Below are 12,253 nucleotides of genomic sequence, written 5' to 3'. Positions count from 1 at the left end.
CACATAGTGAGAATGGGAGAAAAGCGGTAGGCAAAAACCTCGAAAAGACCTGAAATTAACACCAAAAAGAAGCCATTCAAAGGGCAGATGCCCGTTCAGGGCGCAACGTCACTTCGCAAACCCCAAACTTGAGAAGCGGCGCGCCTTCAAACGCAGACGGCTCAAATGCATAGGGAGAACGGGAGAAAAGGAAACTCCCAACTCGAGAACTCACTAAGGCCAAAGACGCTGGTGTCGTTGGTGGCGGTCGACGCGATGTACAGCCTGTCGCTGCCTTCCAGCGTCCACATGAAGTAGTCCTTTGACACCAGGAGGGAAACGGGAGAGTACAGGTTCATCTTCAGGGTCACCCTCCGGCTGCCGTCCGTACCCGCCGTCTCTACGCGTCCCGCGCCTTTGTCGCACCAGTAGATCCTCTCTGCGGGAGGTCATGGGATTAAAAACCGTTACTTGAAGCACTGTTACTTACCAAGTAAAGGAGATACTTGCACCCACCTCTCTCGGGGTCCTTGTCCATGACGATGGCGAACGGCTTGTACAGCCTCTCGGTGACTATCGAAAGGCAGCCCCTGCCGTCCAGTCCGCACCTCCTGATGAAGGGTTCCGGCCCTGCGTCCGTCATGAAGTAGTACCTGCCGGGGGGAAAGTAGAGGAGGAGACCTTGCTTTATATACCCTTCAGGAAGTTTCACCTTCCACCGTCAGGAAGTTTCACCTTCCACCGTCAGGAAGTTTCACCTTCCACCTTCAGGAAGTTTCACCTTCCACCGTCAGGAAGTTTCACCTTCCACCGTCAGGAAGTTTCACCTTTCAGGAAGTTTTTCCACCTTCAGGAAGTTTCACCTTCCACCGTCAGGAAGTTTCACCTTCCACCGTCAGGAAGTTTCACCTTCCACCTTCAGGAAGTTTCACCTTCCACCTTCAGGAAGTTTCACCTTCCACCTTCAGGAAGTTTCACCTTCCACCTTCAGGAAGTTTCACCTTCCAGAAAATCATAAGTATCTGCAGTGAGTCTCTTCATATGTTAAAAAATTTAAATTAAAAAATGCATGGCATAAAAGGAGGAATAGAAAGGTCTGAAAGGCGTAACAGGAGGAAAATAAAAGGTCAAAGGCGTAACATGAGGAAAAGAAAGGTCTGGAAGGCGTAACAGGAGGAAAATAAAGGTCTGAAACGAATAACAGGAGGAAAATAAAGGTCTGAAAGGGGTAACAGGAGGAAAATAAAGGTCTGAAAGGCGTAACAGGAGGAAAATAAAGGTCTGAAAGTGGTAACAGGAGGAAAATAAAGGTCTGAAAGGCGTAACAGGAGGAAAAGAAAGGTCTGAAAGGGGTAACAGGAGGAAAAGAAAGATCTGAAAGGGTAACAGGAGGAAAAGAAAGGTCTGAAAGGCGTAACAGGAGGAAAAGAAAGGTCTGAAAGGCGTAACAGGAGGAAAAGAAAGGTCTGAAAGGGGTAACAGGAGGAAAAGAAAGATCTGAAAGGCGTAACAGGAGGAAAAGAAAGGTCTGAAAGGCGTAACAGGAGGAAAAGAAAGGTCTGAAAGGCGTAACAGGAGGAAAAGAAAGGTCTGAAAGGCGTAACAGGAGGAAAAGGTCTGAAAGGCATAACAGGAGGAAAAGAAAGGTCTGAAAGGGGTAACAGGAGGAAAATAAAGGTCTGAAAGGAATAACAGGAGGAAAATAAAAGTCAGGAGGAGGAAAAGAAAGGTCTGAAAGGCGTAACAGGAGGAAAAGAAAGGTCTGAAAGGCGTAACAGGAGGAAAAGAAATGTCTGAAAGGCATAACAGGAGGAAAATAAAGGTCTGAAAGGCGTAACAGGAGGAAGAGAAAGGTCTGAAAGGCGTAACATGAGGAAGAGAAAGGCCTGAAAGGCGTAACAGGAGGAGAAGAAAGGTCAGAAAGGCATAACAGGAGGAACAGAAAGGCTTGAAAGGCCCTCACCCCTGCAAGGGCGCCACGGCGATGTCCGTGGGGCTGTGGGAGGCGTTGCCAAGGACGGCCCGATGGAACCCTCTGGAGGACACCACCTCCACAACTCTCTTCTCTCCATCCACCCAGTAAACGTTGTTGCGCAGCCAATCTGTAATCAACAGAACGGTTTAACTCACTCCGGGAATCGTACGGGAATCGTATGGAATATTCCTATTTATGGTGGGAATGATACGGAATATTCCTGAAGTTTTAAAGTAAATGTTACTTGGCTCACTACTTAAGAGGGACAGTTCCTTTTTTGTTTTATCTGGAATTGACCAATTGGGGTCAGGGAATAGCGATTTTACTTTACGATGGGAATCGTATGGAATATTCCTAAAGTGTTGACATTATTCATGAATAGGGTTCATCTGAATAATGAATAATAATAATAAAATAAAATTAGTAAAGGGCACTTATTGACACGTACAGAGAGAGAGAGAGAGAGAGAGAGAGAGAGAGAGAGATGCATTAACACACCAAATGAGAGGCCGACGGCAGCGACGTTGTCCATGATGTGCCTGACTCTGCCACTCTCCAAGGGCACGCTCAGCAGAGTCTTCGCGTAGATGTCGCTGACGATGACGGATCCTGTCGTAATTAACAAACAAAATCAAGAGTAATTAACACAAAGAAAATGGTTTGTTGTTAGTGTAATTAACAAAGAAAATAAACTAACAAAGAAAAAGTGTGACTGACACAAAGCAAATGGTTTGTTGTTAGTGTAATTAAGAAAAAAGTGTAATTAACAACGAAAATGGTTTTAGTGTAATTAAAGAAAACACAAATGGTTTGTTGTTAGCGTAATTAACAAAGAACATAACAGAAAATGGATTGTTAGTGTAATTAACAAAGAACATGAGTAATTGACATAAAATAGTTTGTTTTTAGTGTAATTAACAAAGAAAAGTGTAATTAACCCAAAGAAAATGGTTTGTTGTTGGTCAAGTAACAAATATGTAATTAAAGAAAGTTTTTCGTTTTTAAGGATCCTGGGGTTAATTAACAAGAAAACGTAATTAACACTTTTTTGCTCGTGTAATTAAAAAAAAGTGTAATTAACATACAGAAAATGGTTTTGTTGTTGGTGTAATTAACACAAAGTCAAGTGTAACAAAGAAAATGGTCTGTTAGTGTACTTAAAGAAAATGGAAAAAGTTTTGTGTTTTTCGTTTAATTAAAAAAAGTATTAAACTATAATTCCAAATTTTTCATTAGATCAGTGTAATTCACGATAATTACCTTTAGTGTAATTAACAGAAATTAGTTCGTTGTCAGTGTAATTAACAGAGAAACAAGACTCAGAATCAATGTAACACTATAAAGTAACTAAAGTGGCAATACCCTTAACTCAAATAGCAATACCCTTAACTAAAGTAGCGCTACCCTTGAGGAATGAAATCCGTCGGTAACTTACAAAATGGTATCTTCAAGTAACCTAAGTAGCACTGCCCCAAGTAACCTAAGTAGCACTGGCCCTGAGTAACCAAGTGCCATGCTAATTTAAACACATTCCTTAAGTAGCACTCCTTAAGTGACATTCCTTAAGTAGCACTCCTTAAGTGACATTCCTTAAGTAGCACTCCTTAAGTGACATTCCTTAAGTAGCACTCAAGTGACATTCCTTAAGTAGCACTTAAGTGACATTCCTTAAGTAGCACTCCTTAAGTGACATTCCTTAAGTAGCACTCCTTAAGTGACTTTTTTAAGTAGCACTCCAAGTAACATTCCATAATTAGAACTACTTAAGCAACGTGTTCCTTAAGTAGCACTCAAAGCAACATTCCTTAAGTAGCACTCAAAGCAACATTTCTTAAGTAGCACTCGAAGCAACATTCCTTAAGTAGCACTCGAAGCAACATTCCTTAAGTAGCACTCGAAGCAACATTCCTTAAGTAGCACTCGAAGCAACATTCCTTAAGTAGCACTCGAAGCAACATTCCTTAAGTAGCACTCAAAGCAACATTCCTTAAGTAGCACTCAAAGCAACATTCCTTAAGTGGCACTCAAAGCAACATTCCTTAAGTAGCACTCAAAGCAACATTCCTTAAGTAGCAATAAGTAACATTCCTTAAGAAGCATTCTCTAAGTAACATTCCTTGAGTAGCACTAAGTAACATTCCTTGAGTAGCACTCCTTAAGTAACACGTTCCTTAAGTAGCACTCTTTGAGTAATGCTCCTTAAGTAACATTTCTTAACATGCTCCTTAAGTAACACTCCTTGAGCAACTGAATTGACACACCAAGTAACACTCATTAAACAACTTTACATGCTCCTAAAGTAAAATGCTCGTTAAGTAACTTTAGTAACAAATCAAGTAACATGCTCCTTAAGCAGCTTCAATAACACTCAAGTAACATTAAAATAACACGCTCCTTAAGTAACTTGGCATAGCCTTATTGAAAGTGATACTATCTTTAGTTTGCATAACTCAGCGAACTTTACTCCAAGTAACTCGAGTAACTTACTCCCGAGGGGGTTGTAGGCGAAGTCGCCCACCCGCTCCACCTGGAGGAGGGGGAACCACCTCTCGATCCTCACAAGCCCCAGGGGCGGGCTGAAGAGCCTGTAGAAGGCGCCCCCGTCAGACAGGAAGGGGGAGGCCACTTGGGGCTTCCCTGCGGGGGGGGAGGGTGTTATTAATATAGTTAATATTTTATTTTTTCTTTGATATTATTATTATTATTATTATTAGCAGCCAACATTACAGAACCAGAAATATATAACTAAGATCCCTCTCTCTCAGTCTCCCTCTCTCTCTCAGTCTCTCTCTTCCTCAGTCTCTCTCTCTCTCTCTCTTCCTCAGTCTCCTCTCTCTCTCTCTCCCTCAGTCTCCTCTCTCTCTCTCTCTCCCTCAGTCTCCCTCTCTCTCTCTCTCTCTCTCTCTCAGTCTCCCTCTCTCTCTCTCTCTCTCTCTCTCCCTCAGTCTCCCTCTCTCTCTCTCTCTCCCTCAGTCTCCCCTCTCTCTCTCTCTCTCCCTCAGTCTCCCTCTCTCTCTCTCTCTCTCCCTCAGTCTCCTCTCTCTCTCTCTCTCTCCCTCAGTCTCCCTCTCTCTCTCTCTCTCTCCCTCAGTCTCCTCTCTCTCTCTCTCTCTCCTCAGTCTCCCTCTCTCTCTCTCTCTCTCCTCAGTCTCCCCTCTCTCTCTCTCTCTCCTCAGTCTCCCTCTCTCTCTCTTCCTCAGTCTCCCTCTCTCTCTCTCTCTCTCTCCTCTCTCTCCTCTCTCTCTCTCTCTCTCTCTCCTCTCTCTCTCTCTCTCTCTCTCCTCAGTCTCTCTCTCTCTCTCTCTCCTCAGTCTCCTCTCTCCCTCTCTCCCTCAGTCTCTCTCTCTCCCTCAGTCTCCCCTCTCTCTCTCTCCTCTCTCAGTCTCTCCTCTCTCTCTCTCTCTCCTCAGTCTCCCTCTCTCTCTCCCCTCAGTCTCCCTCTCTCTCTCTCTCACTCAGTCTCCCTCTCTCTCTCTCTCTCTCTCTCTCTCTCTCTCTCTCTCTCTCTCAGTCTCTCTCTCTCAGTCTCTCCTCTCTCTCAGTCTCCTCTCTCTCTCTCAGTCTCTCTCTCAGTCTCCCTCTCTCTCTCAGTCTCTCCTCTCTCTCAGTCTCCCTCTCTCTCAGTCTCCCTCTCTCTCAGTCTCCCTCTCTCTCAGTCTCCCTCTCTCTCAGTCTCTCTCTCTCTCTCTCTCTCTCTCAGTCTCACCTCTACAAGAGTGGCGGTCTCCGGATAAGTCCATCTCGGCAGGGCATGCACACCTATACCCGGATCCGTTCCCGGGCACCAGTAGGCAGAGGTGAGAGCAAGGCCGCACCCCGCATGGGTTGGAGCCCTGGGGGGAGAAAAATCACTTTAAAAATTTAAGGAAAAATTTTACAACAGATTTTAGGAAAAATTTAATACAAAACTTAAAAATTAAAAACAATGGAAATTTTCTAAAAAAAATAAAATTAACCAATTTTTTTCAGAAAATTAAAAAATTTTTAAACTTTAGAAAAAATTTTTTTAAATGAAAATTTTTAAAAAATAAAATTAATTTTAAAAAAATTGAACAAAAAGTAATAAAATAAAAAGTCAGGAAAAAAATCAGTTAAAACAATTTTAAAAGTAAGAAAATTCAATAAAAAAATTTCATTAAAAATTTGGAATAAAAATTGTAATAAAAATGAAAAAAAAAGTTTAATAAAAAATCAAAGAAAAAATAAAAACTCGAGGAAAAAATTAATTAAAAAATCAAGGAAAAAAAAAAAACTCAAGAAAAAAATCAAATACAAAACAAATACAAAACTCAAGGAAAAATTAATAAAAAATCACAAATAAAAACTCACTGAAAAAAATTTCAATAAAAAAATCAAAGGAAAAATATAAAAAAAAAACAACAATCCATTACAAACCCCACAACTCCCACCAAGACCCACATCACCACCACCCTTACCTGGTCAATCATGGAGGAGTGGTAGAGGCAGATTCCATAGAAGTCGTTCCTTGAGGAGCCCTTCAGGACAGACTGGACGCCCTTGCCGGAGGTCTTCAGGCAGGATCTCACGTGCTCATGGTTCAGGTCGCTCCAGTACAGGCGGCTCTCCCACACGTCCAGCGAGTACGGGTGGCTAGCGGCCCCGCTCGGCACGTGCTGCAATTGGTGGGGAATTTAGGGATTCATGAATCAACAGTCAAGGAGATTAGGGATTAATTTGTCAAGGAATTTAGGGATTCAGGAATCAACAGTCAAGGAGATTAGGGATTAATTTGTCAAGGAATTTAGGGATTCAGGAATCAACAGTCAAGGAGATTAGGGATTAATCTGTCAAGGAATTTAGGGATTCAGGAATCAACAGCCAAGGAGATTAGGGATTAATTTGTCAAGGAATTTAGGGATTCAGGAATCAACAGCCAAGGAGATTAGGGATTAATTTGCCAAGGAATTTTGGGATTCCGGAATCAACAGTCAAGGAGTTTAGGGATTAATTTGTCAAGGAATTTTGGGATTCAGGTATCAACAGTCAAGGAGATTAGGGATTAATTCGTCAAGGAATTTAGGGATTCAGGAATCAAGTTAAGGGGTCTAGGGTTTCAGGAATCAACAGTCAAGGAGTTGAGGGTTTTAGGGATCAACAGTCAAGGAATTTGGGGTTTCAGGAATCAAGTCAAGGAATTTAGGGATTCAGGAATCAACAGTCAAGGAATTTAGGGATTAACAGTCAAGAAATTTAGTTATTTAGGAACCTAGGAATTTAGGAATTTTAGAATCAACAAAGAATTTAGGAATTAAGGGATTAATAGTCAAGGAATTTATGGATATAATAATAAACAATCAAAACTAGGAATTTAGGAATTAACTGTAAAAAATTAGGAATGTACGAATTAACAGCCAAGGAAATTAGGAACTTAGGAATTAAGTCAATAAATTGATTGTTTTAGGAATTAACAGTTAGGGAATTTTGAACTTCATAAATTAACAACAAAATTAACAACAGTCTTAATCAAGGATTGCAGGAACTTAGGAATTAACAGTCTAGCTGTGAGGGAATTGACCTAATTCCTTAACTATTAATTCCTAAATTCCCAAATTCCTAGTTCCTTGACTGCAATTAAGAGGAATTAATAGTCTAACAGGGAATTTTGGAATTAACAGTAACAGTCAGGGAATTTAGGTATTTAGGAATTAACACTAAGCCAGGGAATTTAGGAATACAGGAATTAACACTAAGTCAGGGAATTTAGGAATACAGGAATTAACACTAAATCAAGGAATATAGGAATTAACACTAACACAAAGTCCTGGAATTTAGGAATACAGTAAATTAAATTTAGGAATAAGTCAGGAATTTAGGAATAACAGGAATTTAATACAAATCAAAGGAATTTAGGAATTAACACAAAGTCCGGGAATTTAGGAATTTAGAAATTAACACAGTCAGGGAATATAGGAATTAATAGTAACAGTCAGGGAATTTAGGAGTTAATTCCTAAGTTCCTAGACCTAATTCCTAAATTCCTTGACTGTTAAATTCCTTAATTCCTAACTTCCTAAACTCGACTGACTTAAGCTACCAATGCTTTCACCAGTCCGCGAACAATTCCTCACGGGAACAAATAAGTGAAACTAGCTTTCTCTCTCAAGTGGTTATAATCTTGCAGATTCATAAATTCCAAATTCCTAATTCCAATTCCTTAATTCCTGAATTCCTAAACTTAACTTTTAGAAAGCTTTCACCATTCCCGGAACATCTCCCCACACACACCTTCCTATCCGTGCCGTCGTAGGAGACATGCTGGACGGCGTGGAGTCCTGCGCCTGCGTCCATCCAGTAGACGCGCCTGGCCGGCTGGTCCAGGGCCAGGCCGTTGGGGATCTTGATCCCGCCGGAGACCAGGTTCTTGGGGCGCGACCCATCCATTCCGGCCTTCGTGATGGACAGGGCCTTCGTGTCGGTCCAGAAGAGCAGCCTTTGGGCATTACAGAGTTGTGGAATAAAATTGTTTTATTTTTATGGAATAAAATGGTTTTGTTTATTGTGGAATAAAACAGTTTTGTATATCATGGAAAAATGGGTACATTCCAGAAGGTCAGCCTTTGGGAATTGTGGAATAAAATTGTTTTATATATTATGGAAAAATAGGTATATTCCAGAAGAGCACTCTTTGGGAATTATGGAATTATGGAATAAAATTAAGGAAAAATAATATTTTGGAATAAAATTGTTATAAATTAAGGAAAAACTAATTTTATACATTATGGAATTTAATTTTATATATTGGAATAAAACAGTTTATACAGAAAATTTTATATATAATGGAAAATAATTTTATATATTATGGAAAAAGTTTTATATTATATACTATATCCTGGAAGCATCAATATTACGGAAAAAATATAAAATTACATAAAAAAATCCTCACCTATTTCTGATATCCAGCCGGAGCGTCCGGGGACTGACGCTCCCCACGAGGACTCCACAGCTCTGGCCGTCCAGGGAACACACCACTATCTTCTGTATTCCCGAGTCGCCGATGTAAAGGTTCCTCCCGTACCAGTCAACGGCCAGCGACTCCACCCTCCGGATCCCTGCAAGGTTAGATCCAGATTACTCGGAAGTCAGGTCAAGTCAGATCCGGACTACATGAAAGTCTGATCCAGTCAGATCCACATTACACAAAAATCGAATCCAGTCGGATCCAAACCACACAAATGTCAGGTCTGGACTACATGAAAGTCAGATCCAAACCACACGAATATCAGATCCGGACCAGAAGAAAGATCCAGACCACATGAAAGTCAGATCCGAACCCACGAAAGTCAGATCCGAACCACACGAAAGTCAGATCTGAACCACACGAAAGTCAGATCCGAACCACACGAAAGCCAGATCCGGACCAGACAAAAGTCAGACCTGGACTACACAAAAGTCAGACCTGGACTACACAAAAGTCAGACCTGGACTACACAAAAGTCAGACCTGGACTACACAAAAGTCAGACCTGGACTACACAAAAGTCAGATCCGGACTACACAAAAGTCAGATCCGACTACACAAAAGTCAGATCGGACTACACAAAAGTCAGATCCGGACTACACAAAGTCAGATCCGGACTACACAAAAGTCAGATCCGGACTACACAAAAGTCAGATCCGGACTACACAAAAGTCAGATCCGGACTACACAAAAGTCAGATCCGGACTACACAAAAGTCAGATCCGGACTACACAAAAGTCAGATCCGGACTACACAAAAGTCAGATCTGGACCAGACGAAACCCTTACCTTTCGTGACAACCCTCTCCGGCTCCTCCATGGTCATCCGGCCCTTCCTGAAGACTATGATGGAGTTGCTCCAGTAGACCTTGTCTTCGACGGGGTCGTAGGCCACACTCTGGATCTGGGATAGAAAAAAAAAAGGACTTTAAAACCCTAGACAGTTTTAAAACCTAGACAATTCAATAATTTTTTTTAACATCTAGAATTCCAAAAACTATAAAACAAATTTTTTAAATATCCAGACATTTTGTAAAGCCTAGACTATTTTAATAATACTTTTTAAAAACTTATACAAGTCAAACAAAATTTTTTAATTATCTAGACAATTCAAACACCTACACAATTCAAATAATTTTTAAATATCTAGAAATTTTTTTAAATAAAAAGAATTTACAATATCTACACAATTTTCCAATTTAAAAACCTGGAAAATTTTATAAAAAAATTTAAATACCTAAACAATTCAACAGAATTTGAAAACTTAAAAAATCTAGACTTTTTAAAAACTTAACAATACAAAACCTTAAAGTTATAAAACAGTATACAATTTAAAACCCTAGATAATTTGAAAAGAACCTAGACGATCCTAAAGAACCTAGACAATTTTAAAAACCTAGACAGTCCAAAAAACCTTAACAATTCAAAACCTACACAATTTAAAAACCTAGTCAAATAAACCTAGACAAAAAAGAACCTAGACAATTTTTTAAAAACATAGACAATTGAAAAAGAACCTAGACAATTGAAAAAACCTGGACAATTTTAAAACCTAGTCAATTTTAAAAGAACCTAGGCAATTTTTAATAAACCTAGGCAAGTTTTAATAAACCTAGGCAATTTTTAATAAACCAAGGCAATTTTTAATAAACCTAGGCAATTTTTAATAAACCTAGGCAATTTTTAATAAACCTAAACAATTTTTAAGAGCGTCTAGGCAATTTTTAAGACCGCCTAGACAATATAGAACAAAACCCAGACAATTTAGAACAAAACCCACAATTTAGAACAAAACCCACAATTTAGAACAAAACCCACAATTTAGAACAAAACCCACACAATTTAGAACAAAACCCACACAATTTAGAACAAAACCCAGACAATTTTTAAAAACCCAGACAATTTTTAAAAACCCAGACAATTTTTAAAAACCTAGACAAAAGCAAATATAGACAAAAACAAAAATAGACAAAACCTAGGAAATTTTAAAAAGCCTAGACAATCTTAAAAAAACAATTTTTAAAAAATTTTTGAAAGAACCCAGACAACAACAAGAAAATTTTTTTTTAAAAGAACCTAGACACATCCAGAAGACCCATCATCCATCCATCCATCCAGTCAGCTCACCTAGACCCAGACAATCAAAAAGGGACCAAAACTCACTCACCAAATCGAACCCGGCGTAGACGCTGGTGTAGAGAGTGGCGTTGAGGTAGATCTCGCGAATCTCGCGGTTCATGGCCACCACTAAGAACCCATACCCCTGCTCTGTGGGGAGGAGGGTGGGGGGAAAAGGTCATTAATTCTAAGTTAAAAATTATATACATTAAACAATAATAAAGGTAATTAAGTTAAATATATTTAAATAATTAATTTATATATTTAAATACAGGTAATTACTTATCTTAATTTGCAAATACAATTTAAATTTAAATTTAACATATATAGACATTAACTATAATGAAGGTCATTAAGTTATATTTTAATTTAAGTAATTATATAAATATTTAATACAGGTAATTAATTTTGATTTTGATTTGCCAATATTTAAATTCAAATTTATCTGGCTTCAAAAAATGACCAAAAATTCGCAGGAGAGAGAGAGAGAGAGAGAGAGAGAGAGAGAGAGAGAGAGAGAGAGAGAGACTCACTATCACTCAAGCAAGTCCTGTTATCTTGAAGGAGGAGGCTGTACTTGTCCCCACAGGAACACCTGAACCCCCCGGGGATGTTCTGGCAGAAGTGGTCGCAGACACTGACGTTGCCCGGCACTCGTCCACGTCTGGGGAGAGGTCACAGAGGTCAAGTGAGGTCATTTGTGAGATCAACTGAGGTCAACTGTGTGGATATTTTGAGGTAATCAGGAAGTCACTTCCAGGTCACTATCAGGTCAATAAGGTCATATGATGTCAAGCAAGGTCATTTGTGAGGTCATATGAGGTCAATTGTGTGGATATTTTGCGATAATTATGAAGTCACTACCAGGTCTACAAGGTCATGTGAGGTCATTCAGCTTGGTTTATAAGTCCAATAAAATCTAGTTCAGAGGTCAGCAAGCACTGTGACCTCATATGAGGTCACAGAGGTCATGTGAGGTCAGTCACATAGGACTCCCTTCAGATTATACCTTTCAATACTTGGCTAACTCATCATACATTACCTTAAATCTTAAATTATCTTTTCACAATTGGCTAACTCATCCTAAATTACCTTAACCTAAATTACCTTTCAATTCTTTGGTAATTCATCCTAAATCATCTCTTAAATCATCCTAAATTAGCTTTTAACATTTCAATCCTTTTAATACCTGGTTCAATCCTAA

At 39.5% G+C, this 12,253-nt stretch overlaps 1 protein-coding gene across 1 annotated transcript in view; it reads right to left on the bottom strand.

The window, feature by feature from the left end:
• The window catches only part of yl (Putative vitellogenin receptor yl), a 47,456-nt gene that overhangs the window by 18,077 nt on the left and 17,126 nt on the right, over positions 1 to 12,253 (bottom strand). Inside the window, 13 exon segments of the mRNA XM_067102979.1 lie at positions 215 to 418; positions 496 to 632; positions 1,943 to 2,081; positions 2,453 to 2,563; positions 4,442 to 4,591; positions 5,661 to 5,787; positions 6,391 to 6,588; positions 8,201 to 8,405; positions 8,859 to 9,024; positions 9,721 to 9,835; positions 11,099 to 11,199; positions 11,583 to 11,699; positions 11,702 to 11,713. Coding sequence (XP_066959080.1) covers positions 215 to 418; positions 496 to 632; positions 1,943 to 2,081; positions 2,453 to 2,563; positions 4,442 to 4,591; positions 5,661 to 5,787; positions 6,391 to 6,588; positions 8,201 to 8,405; positions 8,859 to 9,024; positions 9,721 to 9,835; positions 11,099 to 11,199; positions 11,583 to 11,699; positions 11,702 to 11,713 — 1,782 coding nt within the window.

The sequence above is a fragment of the Macrobrachium rosenbergii genome, unplaced genomic scaffold (genome assembly GCF_040412425.1).
Source record: "Macrobrachium rosenbergii isolate ZJJX-2024 unplaced genomic scaffold, ASM4041242v1 171, whole genome shotgun sequence".
Lineage (NCBI taxonomy): Eukaryota > Metazoa > Arthropoda > Malacostraca > Decapoda > Palaemonidae > Macrobrachium > Macrobrachium rosenbergii.
The sequence above is the reverse complement of the archived record's forward strand: the minus strand, read 5'-3'. Positions and strand labels throughout refer to the sequence as shown.